Source organism: Citrus sinensis, chromosome 9 (assembly GCF_022201045.2).
Source record: "Citrus sinensis cultivar Valencia sweet orange chromosome 9, DVS_A1.0, whole genome shotgun sequence".
NCBI lineage: Eukaryota > Viridiplantae > Streptophyta > Magnoliopsida > Sapindales > Rutaceae > Citrus > Citrus sinensis.
Window position 1 is genome coordinate 31747909 of NC_068564.1, and position 24571 is coordinate 31772479.

Sequence of the window (24571 nt, forward strand, 5' to 3'; positions counted from 1 at the left end):
TATCATTTATGCTGCAACTAATGCTTTTAGTTGAAGATTTTTCAAGTTCCAAAGCAAATTTTACACATACTGTACACCACGCCTTCCGCTGCCAGGGTAGAGCACGATGAGATTTATGTATTCAAAGAAAGAAACCTGCAATGGCCTTCGAACACAATTTAAATACACTCCGTTGAAGATTTGAGATTTTGCCGTATATAATTTACTTATTGGCCAGCCGAAAATTACTGACTTAATAAAACTAAGCTAAAACTTCAAGATTCCCAGCCAATCGCAACCACATCCACCACAAAGAAGGTTGGTTGCGGTCTATAGCTATCCTTGGGGAAAGCGAACGTGTCCTCATTGAAGCATCTACGGTTCGATAAGAAACTGCTAGAAACATGAGCTGTAGCTATACATACACACAACAACAGTGTAGTATGATAGATATGGAATACTCTGGGAAATTCTCGCTGTCCAAGACTAACATACTTACAATTTCACAGGCCATGCAATGGAGACAAGATGATCAGCTCATAACTCCTACCAATCCTTGAGTAGTTTGCTGGCAATATCCTTGTAGCTGACTTTCTTTTTCTTTGTAGGCTCTGCACTTGGTTCTGCAGATGATGACTCTTCTTTCGGAATCGGATTTGTAGTTTTTTCATTCTTCATTCCAAGGCTTGGAATCATGTCCAGTAACATGGCTTGAACTGCATCAACTTGCTGCTTATCAGTTGTCTCACTGTCTTTGCTGTGATACCTTTCTCTCATTTCAATATCAGGAGCTCTAACAGTCTGTTTTTCTTTCCCAAAATCTTTGACAACCTCTTGTTGAAGTGCCTTGCCTCGGTCTAATGATTCTAAATCTTCCACTACATTAGTCTGTCGAGTTTCCAGATTTTCCTCATCATCCATTTCACGATCTTCATGATTCTCTTCCCTATTGATCTCTTCCTTTTTTTCTGTTTCATCAGAAGCATTACTTTCATCAGATTCATTTTGGTATATCTTTGAAGGTTTATTTCTAACATGTGGCCTTTTTCTCCGAGCTAGGTTGACAGTTGATTTTCTTTTCTTTGCGCTTCCACCAGCAGGTCTTCCTCTTTTCCTTTTGCCTTCTCTCTTTGGTGAGGCAGGGGAAACACCTCTGGTTCCTCTCTGCTTACCATCACCGTCCGGGAAAGATGACACATTCTGTTTGTCTGAAGTTTCCAATGTAGATGAGGGTTCTTCCATATCCAGGTCTTCTTCGCTGAAAAGCAAACCAACCAAAACACCAGTTAGGTAGTTAAAAACATCTAGGGCAGCAGGTACAGCGAAAATGTAGGGGCAAGGCCTTAATTTTCAACCAAATTTTTAATATGTTCATTTCTGTATTACTAATCCTCCAGAACCACAATGAACGAGCTTGACAATTCAACCTACTTGGAAGTTCTGAAATTTAAAAATCTGGGATAGTAGCTTTTTGGAAAGGTGACACAAGTAGGAACAAACTATAGCCATATATAACAGATTTTATGCATTAGCATTCACCACAATTCAAGGTACGACTCTTGCATGCCAGTGGGCTTCAAGCTGTATTCGTATTCTTCCGACTTTTGCTCCTTCGCCAAGCAATCTTCCAACCACTGGGATCTAACAACATGCAACTTCTTGTTCCATAAAAGATGTTTCTCTCTGGCAGTGAAACTGCACAAAGAAGATGGAAAAGCAAGAGTAAGAATTTATATTAATTTAGTTCATAATAATCAAAAGTACTAGAATAAAATAATTTCTTATTACAGTTACAACTGAAAAGGATGATGCTAATATAAAGACCAGCAGACAAACATTCAACATGTTTTTGTTAGAAACATTCCATAAGATGCTTAACACACAGCAGAATAACCATAAACTGTAATCACCTTTCTGTAAGAGAATTAAAGTTCACATCATATCCCAGTACTGACAAGACCACCACGTGGGTAGCATTTGCAAGATTGTTGCAGACTTTACCGCCATGAAAGGAAATTTCAAGCTTCAATCTCCTCAGGGCAAGCCCCAATATAACTTCCCAATCAGGACTCCTTGGTGGAGAAAAAAAAAAGTTGAATAAGAAACTAAAAAATTATCTAGAAATGAATTAATACGGAGACCAATTAAAGTCAGCTCTGCCAAATAAACATAGATAGAATAAACAAGGATTTATGAAGTCAGGAGATCTTACAAAGGCTCTGTTGAATGGTAGAAGTAAATGCAGCAGCCATGAAAGCAAGACCACTTGTCCTGTGGACAGTACTTCTTCTTATAATAATCAATAGTTTTGGGGTCTTCTGATCTATCAACATTGCTTAAGAGCTGAAAAAAAGAAAAAAAAAAACCTTTTTTTGGTCAAACTCGTACCATGTACCATAAGTGGCTCAAGTACGACAGTCAAAGGCACGTGAGATTTTTAAAATTTCTTATGAATGTTTTTTTACCACACTTTAGTTATTCTTCTATGTTTTTATTCCATATTGGTGAACCTTATCCACCAAATCCAAAATATTCAAATAACAATATATAATGCTGTGTCCATGTACCTGTTTGATATCTGCAAGGTCAAGATCCCAAAAGTACAGGTCAGAAAATTCATCAACTTCTTCTTGTAGCTTTTTCTTCGAAGAGTCAGATAGATGAAGGTAGTACCTTATAAAGAAAGATAGACAACCAAAAAGCAATAGAATGTCAAGTTAGATTGAGAGGGGGAAAAAAAAGTGCTTTCTGGATCAAGCAACGGATCAAATGACAGCGAAACTAACTTTGGCTGCAATTGGAGAAGCTTCTTTTGTGAACAACAATCCAAGACCCAAGAGTAATGAATAACATCTCCACGACGTTTTGCTGCCTCATATTTAAGCCCTGGCAAATTTATTTATTTTGTTTACTGGCAAAATATGAATTGAGTGCCTGTGTATTCGTTAATGTGTGTATGCAAGAATGTGAGAGAGAGAAAGACCTTTGTTATCAGCTGCAACACAGTGGGTAACTGAGTTATTCAAATTCATTGAAAATGTTCCTCCATTCTCAACAACCATTTTGTGCAAGGAGTCAAGGGAATAGGCTGGAGGTACATTAACAAAATCTGTGCATGTCAAGGAGATTAATAATTCTAACAAAATGGATAACTGAAAGAAAGATTAATTAGTTTTAGTACAACAGCAGAGGACTAAACACCCAGATCATACTAAGAACAATCGTACACAACAGTGAAGCTTTAAATATGCTGAAAAATTGAAAGAGAAATATGAATGTAACCAGATAACAGAAAAGAAAAGGACATGGGGAGAAGAAGATGAAAAAGGGAAAAGATTAAGAAACGAAAACAGATCATCTTTACCATGGCAGAAACCTCTATTAATAGGAAACAGACTAAAGAAACCACCTGTCAGTATTTGTAACTGCAGTTTTACCATCTTGGGAAAATAAATCAGTCTTTTAAAGAAAACAGGATTATCCAGATTGTTATGTACAATGGGATCATAGATGAAGTTATACTACATGTTAACAATTTAATTCAGATTAGATTCAAGCATCATTGCATCACGTTACAGTCACGCAAGCAAGCAAAGGTTCCCCCACTTCGATGAAATCTTTTTCTTTTTTTTTTGTTTGGGGGGGGGGGGGGGGAACAGAGGGAAGACAAGTTAGGATGTGACACAGTGACAGTTTAAGAAGCAAGTACAAATCATATAAGGCATGTAAAAGAAGAAGTGCAGATCAATAACAAGGCTATGAAAAGAAATGAAGAAAAGAGAGCCAGGGCACATTGCGTTTAAGGAATCAGTTTGATATGTCAGTCATATGAGACATGAAACAAATCAGCACAGATCGCTCAATAGAGCTGTCAAAGGATACAAAACACCATATCTGAAAATATTGAGGTTTCCCCCTTTATGTCAGAAACATCAGTCTGAAGAAAATGAGAAGGAACAATAGACACATTCTTTTTCTCTCCCTTTCTGGAGGATCTGAATTGTTTTGGCTTATCATCTTGCAAGCCTCCATATTCTTTCCCCTTCTGAGTGGTGCCATTACTTGAATGCACAAGTTCTACAAATGCTGCAAGAAAGAAAAAATTTAACAAATTTAAACAAACGGAGACCAGGCCCCTTTTAAAGGGAAATAACATCAGGAGTTCTTGAACATTTATAACCCAAAAAAGCATTTGGACATGTGCTATCCTCTTACACTGCACGTCAAGGCAATCATGCCAAGGCTTGTCATATCTCACTCTATCAATGCGTGGAAATCTCAGGCTGTATGGTGCAGAAAAAACCTAGAAAAAAAAAGGATCGAGTACGAATGAGGATGAAGATCAAGTGGATCAAGTAATAGAGAATCAATGGAACCATCAAAACAGATTATTTCTGCCCCCAATTAGTAAAAAGTAAAAATTAGCAAAGACACACCTCAGACCTTATGGTTCGAATATCACTGGTAATAGAAAGTATTATTGATCTGCAAGAAAGAGAGGTTCACAAAGAAAAAAATGACAATGATGATGTCAGAAAAGTTCATATCCATTTAGCTTAAGAGGGAATAATACAAAAGGAGTAAAGGACTAACTTCTCAGGGCTCTCAATCCAAACATCAGGTCTCTCCTTTGAATTATTTGTAACTTGATAAAAACTTGGAGGTGCCCTTTTTGGATATTCATATTTCCTGAGAGAACACAATCCAACCCCCAAAAAAAAAAAAAAGGTTGTGAATACCCTCATAATATATTTGCAAGATACCGCTTTTCCCTAAAAATATGAAACATTTCGAAGTCACAGAGCCCCATCTGTAGAGTGTAGATGTTGGTCTAAGCATCATTAGCATTTTCTTTATCAATTATAGTAAGTTAAATCTATAAAGATAAACATTCAGTTTGATGCCAGTTCATAAGGGTAAAAACAAGTGATCAAAATTAACCCTGTTTTTCACAGCTACTCTAATTGGTTCCATGACTATAAAAATGCAGCTCACAGAGCATTATCATGGACAACACCGTTGAAACCACCATTAATAACATCAAGCTACCATTAAATTACCTAAAATAAGGCTTCAACTTAGTTACAACAGCATCTAGTTCCTCATCAGAGAGACCAGTACCCACTCGGCAAAAGGAGATAAATCTGCAATGGAATAACTCAGATTAATTCACAGACACATTTTCCAAATAGATTAAATACTACCAAATATTATTCAAGGTCTGGGAAAGCTTAAATATTTTATTTGATCCTTGGTCCTTACCTATAACCTTAAACTTAGTGGTGGTACAAGAGCCATTAATCCAAACGGTGCTGTGTCCAAATTCTCCAATGGTACTTTTTATATTATAACAAGAGTGTGTTTGGTGTTTGTATTTGTTATGTTTGTGGTTGCTGTTGTGTGTGATCTACATCCCTTGCATACGAGGCATACATTAGGGCAGTACTATAGTTAGGCCCTTACCTATAAGTTTAAGCATTTGAATTCAATGATATCTTGACAATTTAAGATCTAATACTCATTTGTTCCAGGAATTACAATGGTTCACATTAATAATACAGAAAAAAAAATTCCAATGCAGAAGTGAGAAGGATAATCCAAAAGAGGAGCTAAAAAAAGGACACAAACCAGTAGGTAATGTGCACAAGTTTAAATAATACATCTATGCAAATAAAAGTTGGGAAAGTACCTTCTAGGATATGTATCTGGAGCTGGACGCTCTGCCAGGGCAACCAAGAACTGAGCAACCTGCAAAAAGGTAACGTATTGGTTAAACATTTTAGTAAGAACATTAGTACACAAAGGTTAAAACAAACTAATCAGAAATCAGGCTGGCAACTTACCTCCCCTCCACGACGACCGGAGCCATAATATCCTCCTATTACAATGCGTGCATAATTGAAACCGTCGTCAGTTTAAGGAACTAATTTCCTTAGAAAAGAGAAAAGAAACAAAAGAAATAACTACAAACCAATTATTAGTACATCCAAGTCTGAACCAGCACGGATGTACTCAGGCTTCAGCTTCAACCACTTTCCACTTCGATCACCTGGCTCCCATTTCGAACCAAGGTCTTTCAATACAATTCCTTCATCCCTATACCAGTAAAATATATTTCAACAAACAATAATAGAAACCCCAAAAATAAATAAACAAATAAATAAAATAACTGGTTAGACAAATTTTTTGATTGATAACAAACATGTAAGAATATTCAGAGTCTGAACAAATAAATATACTGTGAGCTAACCGGCAACCTATGTATTACTGACTTTTAGTCATGCTAGGGTCATTCCACAGTGGACTCCATTCAATTGTTTGGTCTTTGGAAGCTCCCTAATTGGTTTGAGAACTTGATCGAAGAAGACCAGAATTTTAGATTACATGTAGATCTGTAGAACTAGTTCTCGAAGTCATTCTACCATCTTTTGGTTTAGATATTCCATAGTTCACACAGAGATGTTGTTGGGTAATGACTAAGCTAACTACAAGCTCCAAGCTTTAAAACAATTGTACTATCATTTACGAACCAAAGGAAATGCATAAGAATGCTAACCTATTCTCAATGGTTTCTTTGAAGAACTTCTCAACCTCATCCACATTATGAGCAACAAGTGACCAGCAAGGTTCCCCTGTTTGATCAGCAGCCATAATTTGGGATCTTAACTGAGATAACATATACACATGCACACACACACATATGCCATCATTCATGGCTACAGTAGATATGTTACATGCATTGTCCTTATCATGAAGTACACTTAAAGTCATCAGCTGCGCAAACAACTCAAATACCATAATTGACTATTAATGTTAAAGAAAGACATGATGCAAGGACTTTGCGCCCACTGGATGAATGGCCTCACTCCCATGCATTAAGACTTCTTCAACTAAATGAAAAAAAGCATGAATGTTTACGTAATAAAAACTTCTTAAAGGTCTATCTCACAAGTTAAATTTTAGTAATCTAGCTTAGTAGCTTAGAAATCCAAGCAGGTTATTAAGCACCAAATAAACTTAGTGAGCCCAGAAAGCATATATTTACAGAGTCGTAAAAGCATAATTGAACTCAAGTCAGATTCATGGAAGACTGACGGTTTTACAGTTGAACTCAAGTTCATAACAGAAAGTAATGCCTGATTTGAAATGTAATAGGTGCCAGACTTCAACATAACGTAATTGTACAAGAAAACAATTTTAAATATATCAACAATACCTCTTACCTATAAAGAATAACGAGGCCTGCAATGAGAAGCATTACCTTTGTTGAATGGTAAAGGAATATCAGTCATCTCATGTTCTTTACCTTGAGGTCTCACGTGAGAATTGAGACCATGATCAGGTACTAAGGTCTCTAAACGACCTTTCGAAGGCTTCACAACTTTTTGGAGAAGCTCATGTCGTTCCTTCAAGCTCTGGTGAATGACGCTAGTATCTCCCACATACAGAACATCAAATGCAAAATCTACCAATTTTTCACATGAAAGAAAACCAAAGAAAATTCAAAACTTTTCATGTATTGTACATTTAATTTTGAGGATAATAGGAAACTCAAAGTTATGTTTGCCATCGGAAACATATCAAGAAATGCCGACATTCAGTCAGAAATGTAAAGGATACAGCACAACTGCACCACAAGAGAACATACATGAAAGTTAAAGTTTGTGCTTCCTTATTTAGCAACAAGATAAAAGAAATATGTCGCAGCATAAAACCTGTCGATCACTTGAAAGTCCATCCCTCGCTGCCTTGGCTGTAAACAGAAAAAATTAATGATAAAATGCCACCAAAAATTAAACCAAAAACCCGAACCCCACCCATCGCCCCAAAGGAAAGAAGACAAAAAGCTAAAGAATCAATATGTGAGTTAAAACCTATTTCCTGATTTGAACCAAATTCTGCAAATCGATTCAAAGAAGTGTCCCAGACCAACATTTCACCATCGAGTATGCACCTAGGCAAGAAGAAAAATTAATAGGAATAAAATACTTTGAGAAATTTCAAAATAGTCCTAGTGTTTCCTCCAATGACTCCAGCAATTACTATTCCAGGCTCCATCAGTTGTATACACAAATATTTAACTGTACAGCTGAATTACCAAAAAAGTAATTAAATCTATCTGCTCTAGACTTTGCAATTAATTGCAAATGACGGAGGGCATTCTAAAAGAAGAGGTCGCACCATGAAACTTGGGATAAATATTTACCTGTCAACCAAAACGTTTTGCTCAATAATCTTTGACATCGCATGTCCATATTCAGAGTGATCAAGAAAGCTCCTGCATGTAACTTATTCTATGAATTCCACAGATCAAAATATACAGAGTTTTCCTGTTGTTCGCATCTAATCAACTGCTAAGGCGACAGAGTCCAAGCTTCATAATTTTACATTAAAAAAAAAGCACTGTTCTCTTGAGCAATGCATCAAATTTAAGGCATGGGCCTGGTTAAAAATAAAACAGATAAGAAGGAAATCTCAAAAAAAAGTTCCCGTAGGCATCTAAATCATGTAGTAAGGATTTATGTTCAGAGTAACAAATTAAAATAAAAAGTGAATATGTCACTAATTAAATACAGCAATTTAGAATTGAAAACTTCAGATACAAAAGAAGATAAGTATAACGAGTAATTACTAGCAAATCGGCACCCACCTTGAGAAGTAGTGTATTTCTGAACCATTTTTATGAATTTGAATGCGATCACCATCAAATTTGCACTCAATGACCACTTCTTTCCCATGAAGCTATACAAAATAACAAAAATGACATGCATAATTGAATAACAAAAATGAAAATATAAACAAAACTTGAAAAGAGTCTTTGCTATTCAGACCTTTCTCCAGGCAGCATGTGCATCACCTATTCTCATAGCTAGTTGTGGGCGCACAGCTTTCCCAACTTCGATGTCCTATAACAGTTTTATCATGAGTTATTTCTTGGAAGATATGAGTTGTGCATTCACAGAAATAGGAACATTATATCAAGTAAAACTGATTTCTTAACAGAAAATTGGGCACACTCTTCATAAAAACAATAAGCAACCACAGGTTGCTCAGCATGTCGCGCATAATATTTCAAGATACCAAAAGCACATATCTCTTTGACTTGTGACCAAATCATAATTTTATTTCTAAAAAGTGGACTGCATTATTAAATTATACTCCGCTTGGCATGCCTAAACCATCTCTACATATTTCCACCTAGTTTCACCCTACTATTTCCATCCCACCAAACTAATTGTTGACCTCACATCTATTAAGCAGTACCCTGGAAACATGGTATATTCTCATTTGTACCATCACTAAAAGTTTCAAAAGTGATTTAGAGATTGTTTCAGTGCCTGAAACGAACCTGCCGTTTATGTCTCTGGTTTCGATCCTTTAACTTCTCACAAACCAGTTTTAAGTCACATGTCACATTAAACAGGTCCTCAGCATCCGGATGAAACTCATGGAATATGCTCTTTTCACTAATTCCCAACTTTAGATCTACAAATAAATTTACAAACAACATTGAAGCTCACATAACATAATCAAGATGAAAAATAAAAAATTAGAAAAAGGTATGAATAATGGTAGAAATAGATAGCACCTTTCAGAATTATCATGATAATCCACTTCATTTCCTGTGCATTTGTCTTCTTAATTAGAGTAGACAGAACTGAAGTCTTCTCAGCCCTTTTGCCATAGTTATCAAAGTTGAACATGAGAAAAAAAATTAAAAAATAAAATAAAATGATTGGACATGAAATAGGAGAAAGGGAATAAAAATCTCCACTAAAACTTCAGCAGCTTGCATTGACACTTTGCCTAAAACTTTCAGTCAAAGCAAGCTGGATATAAAAAATGAATGGAAAATGCTATTTTGAACAGCAGCACGACAGAAACGACAGCAGCTTGCAACAGTGCTGTCATTTCGTATGCTACAATATTGCTGCAGCATGAACAGTACTCATATTTTTGTCTTCCTGGTGTCTTGCTGCTGTTCAAATAGCAGTGCTCAAAACGAGTTAGCTATTGGATAGTGTAGGCTAAGAATGTACCAAGCAAGGTCAGTTTTCACCAAATATACCAAACCTATTGAAGCATATCCCACAGTTCTAGAAAAATAATCTACAGATATGAGAAAAATTTATGTTAGTTATTCACATGTCATTCTAGGTTTAGTAATATGGGGAATTTTTATTTTTATTTTTATTTTTTTTGACCAGCGATGAATTGTAATCCTAAAGTTCCTAGGCATTTTTTGAGCCCAAGAATCAATATAAGTGGCTTTGATTTCATAGAGCCTAGAATGCCTATGCTCTCTCTCCCTCCCTCTCACATGCTTAGGTTATATTCCCTCCCTCTCCTACATTCTTCTGATGCACTTATCTTTCAGGGGCATGGGTCGCAGCAAACACATTTAATTAAAAATTACATAGGTGATGACCAAAGTTAATCAATTTATCACACAAAATTCTACCTGTAGTTGACCATTGAGAAAGATTTGATGGTTACATCCCAACAAAGTATTAAGTGCCATTACTTGTCACCATAATGAAACGATGCTAGATTAGATAAGAATATCACAATGAACTTTATGTTACAAGGGTTACCCTACCTATTCCAGTATATACCGGAATATATCATTTGCATGATATCAAATGATTTAAGTCTCTTACTAGAATGTACATCCCAGTCAAGCAGAAGTAGAATACCTGTTTTCACTTGAAGCCAAGCGATCAAGCAAGTCATTTAATTCCTTAATTGTAAGTCCACCAGAAATCATTCCTTGCCTACGTTGCAGAACCTATGGCAGAAAAGCTACATACTCAAGCCCAGAACATAATTTAAGATTTACCTTAATATCTGAAGTGTTTTGAATCAACTCACAATTTTCATATTAAAAGATACAGAGCAATAGACAATGAATTTGTAAGATGCCAAACAGAGAAACTTGATCAAATTCATTGAGACATGACCACTACCTGAAGAAAAAAGAAAACTGTAGCTAATCTACAGATCGCTAGGCAAGAAACACTCCCATTTATCACTCTTTTTTGGGGCATTTTTACTCACACATTACACACTTTAAGCTAATGTGACAGCTAACATGGCAAAAACAAAAATACAAAAATCCAGTTCTCAAATCTTCTACAGATAAAGATCACAACTGATAGTTGAATCAAACATAACTACTTTCTACCATGATGATATTATCAAAGAATATCTATGACCATGATTGCCCTATGCAAATAATGCTTTCACAGAAAGCGCTTTCATTTCAAGTAAAAGCGCCTTATAAAACAAGTTTCTAGAGATATTTTTTTTTTTTTTTGTGTTTGCTCGCGTGTCGAAAGACGAAACAGACCTCAGCAGCGACCATTGGGAAATTTCCGGCATTAGGAGCGGTGCCTCCCTTGCGCCAATTAATAAGCCGAACGGCGTCAGCGGAGTCTTTAGACATGCCCAGGGCATCGATGAGGCAGTTGGCGAGCACCGACTCTTTGAGGCCATAGCTGCCTCTTTCCCGGTCCAACGACGGCAGAATCAGCCGCAATGCACTAAAGTAGTCCACCGAGTCACAGTAAGTATCGAGAAATTTGCGGAACTTGGACCGTTTCTTGGCCGCTGGTTTGGTTTTTTGTATCCAGTTGAAAAGACTCACTAAAACGATCACCTCGGTCTCTTCTGTCTTCGTCATTTCTTCGCCAGTTCGCTGTTCGTTTGCTGCCACTCGGACTCGGTGGTTTTCTGTTCTGTTGATGGCTTGTTTGATACGCTTTAGATTAGGAGAGTTAAATAAATAAATAAATGTTAATGTTTTTTTAAATAAATTCTTAATTCTTAAAAAAATATATAAGGGGTTAATTACAGTTGGTTTTCCTCTTGTTTTAACATATTTCAGAAAAGTGAATGTATATTTCAAAAATACTAGATCAGATGATTATTTGTTAAGTTTTCTATTAAAATTAATAGATATAGCCACTGAAAATATAAATTGATGATTTTACCCACATTAGTTAATTTACTCAAAATTAATAGATTTGGTCAATTATTTTTTATTTTTTAATATTACTTAAAATAAAAATGAAAAAAAACCTATATAGTGGCTGGATTTTGAACAATCCTTAATCCACTATTATGAAGAATTCATGAAATTAGATGGAGCATTTGGATGTTTCAACTGCATACAACAAAATACTTAAATAAAATATCATTTAATAATGAAAAACAAATTAATCAAACCAAACAAAGTTAATCCAATAGTTTAATTCATATCCAAAATTCACTAACCCTAAAATGATTAAGTTACGATAGAGACTTCTTAAGTGATGGTGGGGGAACCAGCAGGGACGATGTTTGGGTTGACACGAAAGTATTTTATGACCTTAATTCGACTACATATTCTTGTGCACAAATGACTGTAGTGATTTAGAACAATGGTGCAGCTGCACCATGGATTGCAGCCGCAAGTTGCTGAAACAGCTACAACGGCGCCATGAAAGCTTGAGAAGATGACGCGCTGAGAAGTTTAAGACCGGAGAAGATGACTCACAAAGAAGTTTAGAGGGTGCCAAATTGCCAATAACTTACTACTTCTCAAATCTAAAAGCAAGTAGAGAAGATTCAGTAACCTCACGCCATTAGATAAGAAAACGAAATAAAGAAAGAAGATAATGAAGAAAAAATTAAAAAGAAAAAAAAAGTGAACAATAATATTTCTTTTTCTTTTTTTAATGTGGATAAAATAAATAAAAAACTTATATTTTTAATTTGAACCTTGTGCCATTAAAGTTAACAATCAAACTTAACGAATTATTATCTAATCGAATATTTTTAAAATGTGTCATTTTTTAAAATATATTAAAATATGTGTCACCCGACTGTAATTAACCCAAATTAAAAAATAAGCCGCTGAAGTTTGACATTATTACAAACATTAGGTACTTGCACGATAATAACCATAAAAACTTTAAAAATTATAAAAGATGCCCAAAGCAAAGAGATCGTATAACCGAGGTTGCTTGTGATAGTCGTGTCTCTTTCTCTCGTCTCAGTCTCCTCACTGCTTGTTGAGTTTCGGTTCAGAAACCCTAATCTCCGCACTCATCTTCTCTTTCTCTCTTCGACCGGTAAGTTTCAATTTTTATAATTATATATATAAAATTTCCAATTATTCAATTCAATCAGGAGTGCTTTTAGCGATTCAAGATTCAATATTAGTACTTCGTTCTTATATGCACATAAAAAATTTGGGTTTCTTTATCTTTGTATTAATGCTGCAGTTGACTCGAGAAATTGGATTTTGTGATGTTGGATTCTTTTAAAGGACAAGTGTTTGTTTAAAGTTTCAATTTTTAGCACAGGATCTGCATAGATATTTATTTATTTATGTGTAAAGCAAGTATAGTACTTGTAGCATTCGAAGCAATCTGTTGGATTGATCGCTTATGTCAATGAATTTACTTGAAAATTCCTGAACAAGGAAACTGCTCTTTCTCTTGCTTTTTCAATTTGAGTCAATAAAGTATAATTTGTAACCCGAGGATGTATTGTGTCTGACATGGCCATCAAGTGTTTAGAATATTTACTAGCCTAAGTTGGGAAATGTAGTCTGTATTTTGGGGTTTGCCGTGTGATTTTGAAACAGAATAAACCAAAGGAGAAAGAGGAGATAAGGTTTTGTTTTGGTGTCTCAATGAATTTATTGTGTGTCATTTGTGAATTTACCTATTCAAATTTGTACAAGTTGACTAAATTTTTTCCCATCCAATTAGTGAGATGAAGGGTTACCTTGAGCAAATTTATAAGCTTCATGTGTGTAAGACCTGACCATATCTGTAATACAGCCAAAAATTTATCGTCCAATCAATGTGAACCTCAGCAAGTTTTTGGCTTGTATTTTTCTTCTTGTTTAACATTAGATGACTTTTCATTTTCAGGAGTTGATTATTCCTGATTGAAATCATGTCTTCATCATATCTTCCTGCAACAACAGACTCTATTGCGCAGGCTAAAGAAGCCAGTAATCCATCCGATGCTATATCTATGCTTTACCGTGTACTTGACGATCCTTCTTCCTCTTCAGAAGCTCTCCGTGTAAAAGAATTGGCTATCACAGAACTATCTGACCTTCTTAGACAGGAGAACCGGGCTCAGGATCTTTGCAACCTTCTTACTCAGTTGAGACCCTTCTTTTCATTGATCCCTAAGGCTAAAACTGCCAAAATTGTAAGAGGAATTATTGATGCTGTTGCCAAGATACCTGGGACATCTGAACTCCAAATTGCTCTATGCAAAGAAATGGTACAATGGACCCGTGCGGAAAAGCGTACATTTCTTAGGCAACGAGTTGAGGCTAGGCTTGCAGCTCTTTTGATGGAGAGTAGGGAGTACACAGAGGCATTGACCCTGCTTACTAGCTTGGTCAAAGAGGTGAGGAGATTAGATGACAAACTCCTTCTTGTAGACATAGACTTGTTGGAAAGTAAGCTACATTTTTCATTAAGAAACCTCCCAAAGGCAAAGGCTGCCCTCACAGCAGCGAGGACAGCTGCAAATGCTATATATGTGCCACCGGCTCAACAAGGCACTATAGATTTGCAGAGCGGAATTTTACATGCTGAAGAGAAGGATTACAAAACTGCTTATAGCTATTTCTTTGAAGCATTTGAGGCTTTCAATGCTCTTGAAGATCCCAGGGCTGTTTTTAGTCTAAAATACATGTTGCTTTGCAAGATCATGGTGAGCCAAGCTGATGATGTTGCTGGGATAATTTCTTCTAAGGCTGGCCTGCAGTATGTTGGGCCAGAATTAGATGCTATGAAAGCTGTTGCTGATGCTCATTCCAAGAGGTCCTTGAAGTTGTTTGAGACTGCTCTACGTGATTTCAAGGCTCAGCTTGAGGAAGACCCAATTGTGCATAGGCACCTCTCATCTCTTTATGACACACTTCTGGAACAAAACCTGTGCAGGTTGATTGAGCCTTACTCAAGGGTAGAGATAGCACACATTGCAGAGCTCATTGAGCTGCCGATAGATCATGTAGAGAAAAAGTTATCCCAAATGATTTTGGACAAGAAATTTGCTGGGACATTAGATCAGGGCGTTGGATGCCTCATCATATTTGAAGATCCTAAGGCAGATGCCATCTATCCTGCCACTTTAGAAACCATTTCCAACATGGGCAAGGTTGTGGACAGCCTTTTTGTGAGGTCTGCCAAGATTATGGCATGAGGGTTTCTTTTGTGTTTTTTGGTGGGCACTCCTTAGTTCATGGTTCTGCTTCCTGTCTTTCTATTGTTTCTGAATTATTGCAGACTTGATAATGGATATGTTAGTAGGAAACTTGATTTTACATTCACTGTAACTGCATTAACTATGTTTCTTTGATCTGTGATGAAATTCTCCACCATGGTTCATTCTTGCTATATTTGTGAATAGCTGCTTTTTATATGCTTTTAGAAATATGCAAGTGCATGTGAAGTTTCATTTTAACAGGTTTGTTTAATTATGCTTCTTCTCAGCTGAGAAGTCAGAGCTGCTTGAAATGCATAGACAATGTAATTTGCCGATGGATTATGCAGTTCAAGGCACCCTAAATCATTTATCAAAACAGAAATCTTAATCTTTATATAGTGCAAATTCTTCTGAAGATTCGTAATATCATTCCACTGGTAAAACATACACAAAGGTAGGCACATGCACAGAAGCAGAGCTTAATTTTGTATCCGTAGTTTTGTCATATCTAGAGCCAGAGTGTAGGCTGCAAAGAAGTTAGTGCCTACACAAGACAACATGGGAACATTGAAGTCGCTAGTACATAAATGAGAACAACAAATATACAGGTTTTTTTTGTTTTTTTGAGGTAACAGCTACAGCTGTATGCGGAAACAGCATGGACAGTTTTAGGAGAACGATTTCTGACGTGAAACACTTTCAACCATTGTAGTATCCATGCACGAAGCTGGTCAGAAAGTTGAACCATTAAACCCGAAGAATGAGCGCTGGACCAAAAATGGTAAACATGTTAGATGGTAAAAGTGCACATATTGCAACAAACTAGAACCAAAAGTGGACTGTAGAAAATCAATTGAATCTCCAGAAATCCATTAGGGAATTTCTCAATATATTTTCATTCAGCAACTAATAGAAAATGGAAAGCCACTCTCTATCTGTAAAACTGAGAGAGCTATAAAACAAGTTGTAGAAAATGAGGTTTTTTTTTTTTAAAAAAAAGTAAGTTTTACCATTATGAAAATATCATGCACAATGTTTATGAAATAAAGAAAAATTCCAAAAAAAAAAGGAAAAGAAAGAAAGAAAGGGAAAAAAGATTGGTACAAGCCATATATGCAAGCTACTTATGTATGACTAGTAATTCTAAATATTGTGCCTAGTATAAAGCATAAGAAACAAGACTCACCACTAGTGAGCAAATGTGAGGATCAATCCAAATAAGCTTATGAAATGCTTAAATATCAAATTCTAGTTTCTTTGTCATTAATATTCCAACTCTGCTATCAAATTCAACTTAAAAGAAAAATTGAATGCGAATTTGATTTTCTTGTGATTAACATGGATTGAGGCGCAAGGACGACAGCTGCCAGTCTTGACAGCTTATGAAATGCTTTAAATTCACACCATGACCGGATTTTTTCAAAAGTTTAAACAAAAATCAGAATATAACAAGTCAGTAGATTACCTCAACATCATAAAGTTTGATGTAAAAGCGGGAGCTATCTATTAAAAGCTTAGTTTGGAGAATTTCTGCAATTGTTGAGCTCAATTTTCCATTAACACTGGGTCCAAGGGACCCAATAGATATCAGTTCTCCGTATGCTGCCGGTGCTTCAGTCCCGGCAAATGCAATTGGAACTCCACCATTGATCAAAATCATCACATACTGAACAACAGAGATGACATTAGATGAAAAAATTGCAAGACATCTCTCTATACTGATTACTGAATAAGTACAACAGCTGCAAACAAAAACATCAAGCCATCCCCTCAGAAATTCAGCGTATATGAGAAATGCGTGTGAGGAAATACGGTTTTGCACGTATTTGCATGCTCCGAAAGCTCAAAAGAGGGGAAAAAAAAGGCTTTTTGTATCTTTAAACAAAAGAAAGAGAACTAGAACTCTGGAAGTGCTTTTAAAAAAGCACAGGCTGAATGCTTTATAAACAGTTTTAAGGATAAATTGCTTTTCTGGAAAGCAATTACTATTAGTACTTAGTTTTACCTATCTCCAAAACACGCTTTTAAGCTAAGCACTTTCACCATAATTAAAACTTATATCTACATAACAATCACCCAGTGCTAAAAACAAAAGCAAACCAAAAAAGAGTAATTTCGTCGAACAATCGCAGTCACTAAAAAACGAAGACACCCAAGTGAGGTAAGCAATAAGCTGCTGCTACAACACAACAGGCATGAAAAATGAAAAAGGGTTTAGTTATAAAGGAGGCAGCAAAGAAGTTAAAAAAAGTATGAGGACATGTGGTACAGTACAGATTCGGATTTGCCGAGAATCTTAGCAACGGCTTTGGTGGCGTCTCTGAGAATGTCGGAGGCTATAACTGCATCCACCGGCACATTCGTGTACAAATTCAACGTCGGCATTTTTATTTCTTTTTCTCTTTTTAATGAATGGAATGAAATGAGTGGTCTCACAACTCGACGGTAACGGCTCCTACAACCCCGATAACTATTTATATTATAAGTATCAGAAGCTCCAGAAACTCTTGCTCCTCTGATTATTATTATTTTTCAGTGACAAAAAGTCAAATAAAATAATAATAATAATAATTCCAGATAAGCTTATGGTTTATCAGCGTTAATCAATCTTTTTATTTTAATTTTTTAAACAAAAGATTCTGCCTGTTTTTTGAAAAATTTATTTTTGAACGAGGGACTTGATTTAAAAGCATAACTAAAATCTCGATCACAACGTATTTCCTTGTAACATATTCTCTAAAAACAACAGCGGCAACAATACCATGTTAAACTGAAAATTCAAGCCGATAAATAATACATTTCATGGAAAATCTAAACAGCCTTTCGCGTCACTATGACTGAAATAAAGGAGTCAAAACCGAAAAAGGACTGGATTGCCAATAGAATTTTGCACTAGACTAACGACGCAACTTCTAAAGAAATATTGCAATGGCATCCAACAAACAACAAACAGAGAAGAAAAGTAGAAAACCACATAACTATTTCACTACATCTTTTGTATTCCTCAGTTTCTGAAAAATTACGGTACATTTGTGAATATTTTTATACATTCATCATTTCAAAAAAGAAGGATGATGACTTTTAGGCTACTAGTTCAAAGCCTGTAACTAGTGTAGCCACCTACACCTGAAGAGCCGTAGCCACCATAAGGTTGTGTCGACAGTGAAGAGGATGGGTATGATGAGTTCCCCAACTGGGGATACGAAGGCCTGTAGCCTGTGTCTATCTGTCCGTAGCTGCTTGTGATCGACTCTTTGTGATTGTTCATGTATTCCTGCATTTATAAATACAGTGGAAAATGGATCAGGTTCCAATGTCAAAGTTTTCTCTCCTTGAATCTATTTCTTTTCAGGAAAGCTTGAATGGCCAAAGGGGAAATACCAATGATAACTCAGTATTCACAGGGCCATACAATAATTTAATCAAGGAACAAACAGACTACGGTCAACGATTTTCGGAATTGCATCAATCATCGGTTTATGCATAGGCACACTACCATGAGCTTACATACATTTAATAACTTCGATTTCATAGGGCCACACAGAAGGTCAAAAAGTAAAAAATAAAAAATAAATGAGGAAGACTCATACCTGAATCAGTTGTTGGGCTAACTGAACCTGTGACGAGGTGCCTTTAATTTCCACAGTGATTTCATCAGGTAATCCCCTGCTTTCTTGCACGGTTATGATGGCCCCACTAGTACGACGGATGTTTTCAATACTAGTGCCTCCAACCCCGATGATGTCCTCAGCATAAGAAATTGGTATTTGCATTGTTTGTGTAATCTGATTACAAAAATCCACAGAGACAATGAAGATGTAGAAACAATGCTAAATACAAAGACATGGAAACAACATTTAAACAGAAAAAAGATTAAGTACAAATAACAGGAACTAAGTCTTATTAAATTTCAGTACCCAGAAGTTTCCTTTTAATTACATTCCACTTTCTTGAGTCTCAAATCTCCAGATGTTATAATCAGGTACAAAATCGAGGAACTTTCAATTAAGCAGAGATAGAGGGCAAGCATTTCTAAAGTAACAAAGAAAATAGTCCTTTTTAAAAAAAATCTTTTAGCTCCCTAGAAACACTCAGCTTTTTTTCTTTTTCTTTTTTAATCTTTTTGCTCCGTAGAAACACTCAACCTCTCTTTGTTGATTGAGTTCTAACCAGGGGATTACTGCTGGACTACAAGCTAAGTAGCATGAAAGTCATGAGATATAAATGACTCAGGTCAGTGGTCCCAAGGGGTATCGAAGCCCTAACCTCTTGGACCTTGGTTGAATTTGAGGGTCTTTAACCTCTCACCCAAACCCCCGAGGTTTACCAAGAAAATGGTCCATTCAACAAGGTCTTCTAATGTGACTACATTGTCTTGAAGTATGGTTTTCTGATATGACCTAGTCTAATACTAAAACTTCCACAGGCATCAACTGCAACATAGAATAGGCACCAGCCAATATAGTTTCAAAATTCTAATGGTCATAGCAGTAGCAAATCCATATAGAAGCATTGATTATAACAAAATAGTTGAACAACCACACAATAAGTAATGAACTCTTTCTGAAGACAGAAAAACAGGAACAAGGAAATATGCTCGGATAAACATACAATGACCTGTAAAAACCACTAACCTGCGTAACAATTGGACCGCTAGCACGGCCAAGTGCCGATGATCGTATAGTCGAAAGTGCTGGATCTTGTCCATAGATTGAAATCCCGGATAACCTATAACGGGACTCCAATTGAGGTTCACGTTCCAAAAACAACGATTCCCTCCTTGTTGATGGAGTATACTCGGTGCTAATTGCACTTTGAGTAGCAGCATGCAGCGATGACTTGTCCGCCCAAGTCTCCACTTGACGTTCTTGAGAAATTGACGCATTGTACTACAAGTGTAGATGACAATAATTATTATCAGTATAGTTAATTAGAAGAAAAATATATATGAATGGTCAATAGAAGGAAGCTTACAGTCTTTTCAAAAAGAGGAAGAACACCTTGATCAACCAAGAACTTCCTCAGATGCCCCACTACTGCTTCTAGAGCTTTGAGGACCTTTGCAGCTTCTCCCTGCATCTCTACGATCCTCTCATCTTCGGTGACATAAAACGGTGCTTCATCTGGAAGCAAAGAAATTCGGTATCATGCGGTCTCTTTGCCGACGAAATGGTAAATTATAGCATTACAAGTAGTAAAAAATGAGATAAGAGCTGTCAGGATAGAAAAATATTGTGATGTATTTTAAATAAAGCAACCAAAACCAAAGTCTCCCGCTCAGGAATACAAAATAAATAAACGATGAAGACCAATATTCACTAATATTTAAGAAAAGTGTATGAAGACCGAAACTCCAAGAAATTCTCCCTAAATTTATGGTCTATTCACAATTTCAGAACCTTCAAATGAAGAGGTGACCAACAAGAACTCTTCAATTGGCCCAAGATCTCTTCACTAGAATGACAGACCTGAATTTCACGTGCCCCAGAAAAACAATTAAGAGGCAGGGAAGACAGAAACCCACATTTCTTGGGAACCTAAACCCATAAATCCCTCCTAGAAAAAGAAATATGATTCAAACAAAACATTCATTTCTCTAATTCTCTACCTCCGTCTTATCTTAAATTCAGGGAATCATAGCTCCTCTGCACACTTAAAGTAACTTCAGTCACCAATTAGCTTTTCTGATGGCATCCCCAGCACACAGATGAAGACTTTAGCAAATGCCTGAAATGATTTCCCTTAGTGAAGCTAAGAAACAAAAGTACGGCAAAGTTTAAGCTAGATCACTCAACAGAAAAAGCTTTGCATTTTTCCCCCTATTAAAGGATTAAACATCATCTGAGTTCACAACAATGCCCCTGGCCTTTTTCATCCACTGCGGTAGTCAAAATTTGGCTGCATCAGACTTATGACCCACGTAAGATATTATATAACACCAACATGTTAAAGGTTAGATGCATCTAGGACGTTATCGTGACATTAATGGAACGTTGTTGAAGTAGAAACCAGGTCTTCCAGTAAGTTAATGTCTCGTTAACTCAACTCGGCCATGAGGAGGTGAGAACAATAGATAATAAAACAAGAATTTCCCGTTAAAACTATGTCTCGCACACAGAGAAAAAAGTGAAACCACCCAAATTCCTTCATTGTTTAATATTTTTCAGTTCATCAAGAATTAGGATTATCTGCCACTGTAAACACTTGATGATGGACTTAAAAGTGAATGCAAAGCTGCTACTCAATTGATAACATTAATACACAAACCATGAAGGATTATCAAATCTAAAGCATACCTGATGAAAGCACCCGCACAGAAGCACCACTGTTTTCCTGTATCGACTTGATCAACGAACCTTGCTTTCCAATCAAATTAATTGCTTGTGTGGATGGAACCAACAGCCTAACAGAACAAAAGGCAGCTCCCGATGCTTTAGCATCGACATCATTCTCTGGTAACCCAGAGACCCGTTTAAATACTCTTACTGCAGCATCCATTGCAGGTGATACAGGCGCCTCTGGCTCTTCCTTCCCCGATATCAGCACCTAAAATCAAATTCAACACTTTACCAGCCATGCTTTCAAAATTAAAAACACTAAATGCGAGTAAATTACGAACACAAAATGACTTCAAACAAATCAAATAGAATCTCACAATGCGATCGGGAGAAGAAACCGGGCCGTCGAGAACTTTAATACGAGCACGAGTATCCTCGCACGTCTTCTTAATGAGCTCACCCTTGCGTCCAATAATGCTACCGACTTTCAAAACCGGTACAATCATCCGAAAAACGCAGTGTCCAGGCCATCCAGGCCACTTCTTCTCCTCCGGGACGGCGGCCGCGTCGGGTCCGGTCGACTGAGGCAGAGCCGAGTCAGATTCAGTAGTATGCTCCGTGTTTTCGCTTCCAATCGTCGGCGGCGCTTCGGACTCTGTTGTCGGGCTTTCGGTCGTAGCTGTTTCGGGTTGCGGGTCGGGTTCGGGTAGGTTAATGGAGCCGTTATCGGTGGTTTCAGCGGTGGCCATTACGAGAAGCGTGTGTTGTGTTTGTTGAGTTTTTTTTAGGGCAAAAGGGTTTAGGGGAAAAAATGACACTGCAGTCGTCGGATTTTTTCGCAGGATTGGGAAACCCAACTTCTGTGAATATTATTATTATTAGTAGTAGTTAACGCGAAGAAGGTTGGGTTGCCACGTCAATAACTCCTCACACTGAGGAAATTGTTTTTTTTTTCTTTGATTTTGGAAAATTTACGTAAGTGGCCCAAATTATGGTTGAGTTATAAAAATAACCCAACCTACACTTTCTTGCAATCTTACTTTTCTCCATTTCTATTCAATTTTCCAAAGAGTTTAAATGTAGGTTTTACTTGTGTGATTGAATTTGGTGGATCAAGTGCTTAGTGATTTGTACTGTATTACAATTTTATTTTATTTATCTTTAAAGAATAACAAAGTTAGTTTGTCTTTTTGCACAAAAGCAAAGATGTTAAGAATTGAAGTATAACTTCAAACATTTTAATTTGGGGTGGAGATGGGTGATGTGCAGTGTAGCTATAAATATATATATATATATATATATATATATATATAGTATTAATTATTTTTTAAAGGCTCAGGTCTTAGATTTAAATGTGAGTAAATTAATAATAAAAAAAATGGAAATTTCACCCATTTGACCACTTTCCAATTTTTAATATAAAAAAAGATCTCACTTCAATTTTTCTAATAATAGCAACCACTTACAAAGTTCTAAGACCACACTACCCCTAAATTTTCAAAACAAAACAAAACAAACATTTCGCCCAATATTCACCTAAAAACATCTCCTATCGTCCGAACCACACCCATACAAAGTTCCTTCACTTCCGGCATTTCTTGAGTTCCCTCGAGTTTCTTCACTTACAGCGGCGATTTCCTTCACTTCTAACAACGTGTGTGAGTTATTTTGGTTCTAGTAAATTCATTCACTTACGGTTTCGGTGGCTTAGGCACTTTCTTTGTTTTTTTCATTAATTTAGAATAAATTTTTGTTTAAATTGCCTTGTTGGTTCATCATTGATCATAGTTAATCATTAGGATGTGTACTAGGTATGAAAATATGAAGTTTTTTTAAAGATTAAGATATCTAATAAATGGCACACCAAGTGTATGTTTAAATGCCTCTAAGAAATTATTGATCTAAACTTAGAATTATTTTGAGGTTAAAGAGAAGGTTGGTGTGCCAACCAATCAAGAACGTGGAAGGTTGCCCGTGTTGCCTAAAATTTAGCATGTTGTCGCCCGATTTTCCCGAGACCTGCATAATGCTTGACTAAACCAAGCAAATGATAGCTCTCTGGAAAATCGGGCAACAAACTATGTCGCCCAAACTATGTCGCCCGGGCGACGCGCATGTCACCACATTGTCTGTTGACAACTTTATGCGGGCGACACTGCTTGTCATCCGATTTTTCAGATAGTTGCATAATGCTTGACAAAATCAAGAAAAGAATAACTCTCTGAAAAATCAGGCGACGAGCCTGTCGCCACAATGTCTATTAGCTATTTGATGCGTGTGACATGGGTTGTCACCCAAGCGACACAGCCTGTCGCTTTATTTTTTTCGAGTGTTGTCAATTGCTTGATTGTAATCAATAACATGACACCATAATTAATCAACATAATAAAGTCATTCCACATTTAAATAATACAAGATTTATCAAAATAAGATCTTCTCATAAGTTTTACATGATAAAGTTATTCCAAATTACATAATACAATTTGTAAATTTAATATATCTTCGAACACACTAAAACACCATTAATGCAGATTTGCTGGAAGGGGATTCTCACACATCTTTCGGTTATGGCCACGCTCCCCGCACCAACCACAAGTTATAGTAGATCAAGGTCTCGGATATCCACACATATAAACAGTATTCTTCGTGTTTTCTGTCGACTGGAAAATGATGGTACATATGGTAGATTCACTTGCAATGTTCGGACGTGTACTATAATTTCCTAATTGTTCAAATGTTGCATCTTTTTTGAAACAAAATGTTGCATTTTTTTTGAAACAAAATGCAATAACTTTTTCATTCTCATACTCCATACGACCATCCTCCAAAATCTTCCACGCTCCATTAAAATATATCTTAAGAACTATCGACTCTATTAACCTGACGCAAAATAATAATACTACTTCATTAAAAACATTGCAAACAATAACATTACTATATTAAATAAATAACTAATTATCAACAAATTCGGGTGATTTGGGTGACAGCACTATCACCCAGGAGACAATATTGTATATTAGGCAACGTATTTTTTCGCCCGTGTGATGAATACCAAAATCCAAGCGACGCATACCTATTGCTTGGGCGACAAG

At 36.4% G+C, this 24571-nt stretch overlaps 4 protein-coding genes across 5 annotated transcripts; 1 reads left to right on the forward strand and 3 right to left on the reverse strand.

Annotated features, from left to right (window-relative positions):
- Nucleotides 1–89: 89 nt before the first annotated feature.
- LOC102608121 (DNA ligase 4) lies at nucleotides 90–11747 on the reverse strand. Of its 2 annotated transcripts, XM_052434506.1 has the most exons (28): nucleotides 11330–11747; nucleotides 10677–10768; nucleotides 9569–9654; nucleotides 9329–9465; nucleotides 8811–8885; nucleotides 8630–8721; nucleotides 8186–8257; nucleotides 7854–7933; nucleotides 7695–7732; nucleotides 7600–7606; nucleotides 7286–7444; nucleotides 6536–6611; nucleotides 5951–6075; nucleotides 5823–5857; nucleotides 5669–5727; nucleotides 5040–5123; nucleotides 4573–4668; nucleotides 4416–4464; nucleotides 4195–4282; nucleotides 3862–4065; nucleotides 2963–3088; nucleotides 2766–2865; nucleotides 2547–2652; nucleotides 2192–2322; nucleotides 1890–2051; nucleotides 1519–1674; nucleotides 479–1237; nucleotides 90–354 (listed from the first exon to the last, which is right to left on the reverse strand). In XM_052434506.1, the coding sequence occupies exons 1-27, from the start codon at nucleotides 11660–11662 to the stop codon at nucleotides 526–528; spliced, it is 3480 nt and encodes a 1159-aa protein (XP_052290466.1). In that variant the 5' UTR covers nucleotides 11663–11747; the 3' UTR covers nucleotides 90–354; nucleotides 479–525. The 2 variants fall into 2 exon arrangements, with proteins under 2 accessions (XP_052290466.1, XP_006474279.1); XM_006474216.4 differs by having other exon boundaries at nucleotides 90–1237.
- Nucleotides 11748–12947: 1200 nt separating this feature from the next.
- LOC102607829 (26S proteasome non-ATPase regulatory subunit 11 homolog) lies at nucleotides 12948–15392 on the forward strand. The gene is made up of 2 exons (XM_006474213.4): nucleotides 12948–13094; nucleotides 13905–15392. The coding sequence occupies exon 2, from the start codon at nucleotides 13930–13932 to the stop codon at nucleotides 15196–15198; it is 1269 nt and encodes a 422-aa protein (XP_006474276.1). The 5' UTR covers nucleotides 12948–13094; nucleotides 13905–13929; the 3' UTR covers nucleotides 15199–15392.
- Nucleotides 15393–15591: 199 nt separating this feature from the next.
- On the reverse strand, nucleotides 15592–17708 carry LOC102607528 (uncharacterized). The gene is made up of 3 exons (XM_006474212.4): nucleotides 17476–17708; nucleotides 16667–16867; nucleotides 15592–15968 (listed from the first exon to the last, which is right to left on the reverse strand). The coding sequence occupies exons 1-3, from the start codon at nucleotides 17584–17586 to the stop codon at nucleotides 15933–15935; spliced, it is 348 nt and encodes a 115-aa protein (XP_006474275.1). The 5' UTR covers nucleotides 17587–17708; the 3' UTR covers nucleotides 15592–15932.
- Nucleotides 17709–17966: 258 nt separating this feature from the next.
- LOC102607227 (RNA-binding KH domain-containing protein PEPPER) lies at nucleotides 17967–22350 on the reverse strand. The gene is made up of 6 exons (XM_006474211.4): nucleotides 21857–22350; nucleotides 21498–21747; nucleotides 20176–20324; nucleotides 19836–20090; nucleotides 18792–18986; nucleotides 17967–18475 (listed from the first exon to the last, which is right to left on the reverse strand). The coding sequence occupies exons 1-6, from the start codon at nucleotides 22226–22228 to the stop codon at nucleotides 18296–18298; spliced, it is 1401 nt and encodes a 466-aa protein (XP_006474274.1). The 5' UTR covers nucleotides 22229–22350; the 3' UTR covers nucleotides 17967–18295.
- Between the last annotated feature and the right edge of the window lie 2221 nt (nucleotides 22351–24571).

Coding starts and splice junctions, on each gene's coding strand:
- LOC102608121 (XM_052434506.1), bottom strand. CDS start 11,662: ATGACGAAGACAGAAGAGACCGAGGTGATCGTTTTAGTGAGTCTTTTC. Junction 9,655..10,676: donor TTGGCTTCAAGTGAAAACAG/GTATTCTACTTC, acceptor CTATGGCAAAAG/GGCTGAGAAGACTTCAGTTC. Junction 8,258..8,629: donor GAAATACACTACTTCTCAAG/GTGGGTGCCGAT, acceptor AGTTACATGCAG/GAGCTTTCTTGATCACTCTG.
- LOC102607829 (XM_006474213.4), top strand. CDS start 13,930: ATGTCTTCATCATATCTTCCTGCAACAACAGACTCTATTGCGCAGGCT.
- LOC102607528 (XM_006474212.4), bottom strand. CDS start 17,586: ATGCCGACGTTGAATTTGTACACGAATGTGCCGGTGGATGCAGTTATA. Junction 16,868..17,475: donor TTCTCGGCAAATCCGAATCT/GTACTGTACCAC, acceptor TCTGTTGTTCAG/TATGTGATGATTTTGATCAA. Junction 15,969..16,666: donor TCAAACTTTATGATGTTGAG/GTAATCTACTGA, acceptor TTTTTGGTCCAG/CGCTCATTCTTCGGGTTTAA.
- LOC102607227 (XM_006474211.4), bottom strand. CDS start 22,228: ATGGCCACCGCTGAAACCACCGATAACGGCTCCATTAACCTACCCGAA. Junction 20,091..20,175: donor TTCCTCTTTTTGAAAAGACT/GTAAGCTTCCTT, acceptor CTACACTTGTAG/TACAATGCGTCAATTTCTCA. Junction 18,476..18,791: donor TAGCCCAACAACTGATTCAG/GTATGAGTCTTC, acceptor TTATAAATGCAG/GAATACATGAACAATCACAA.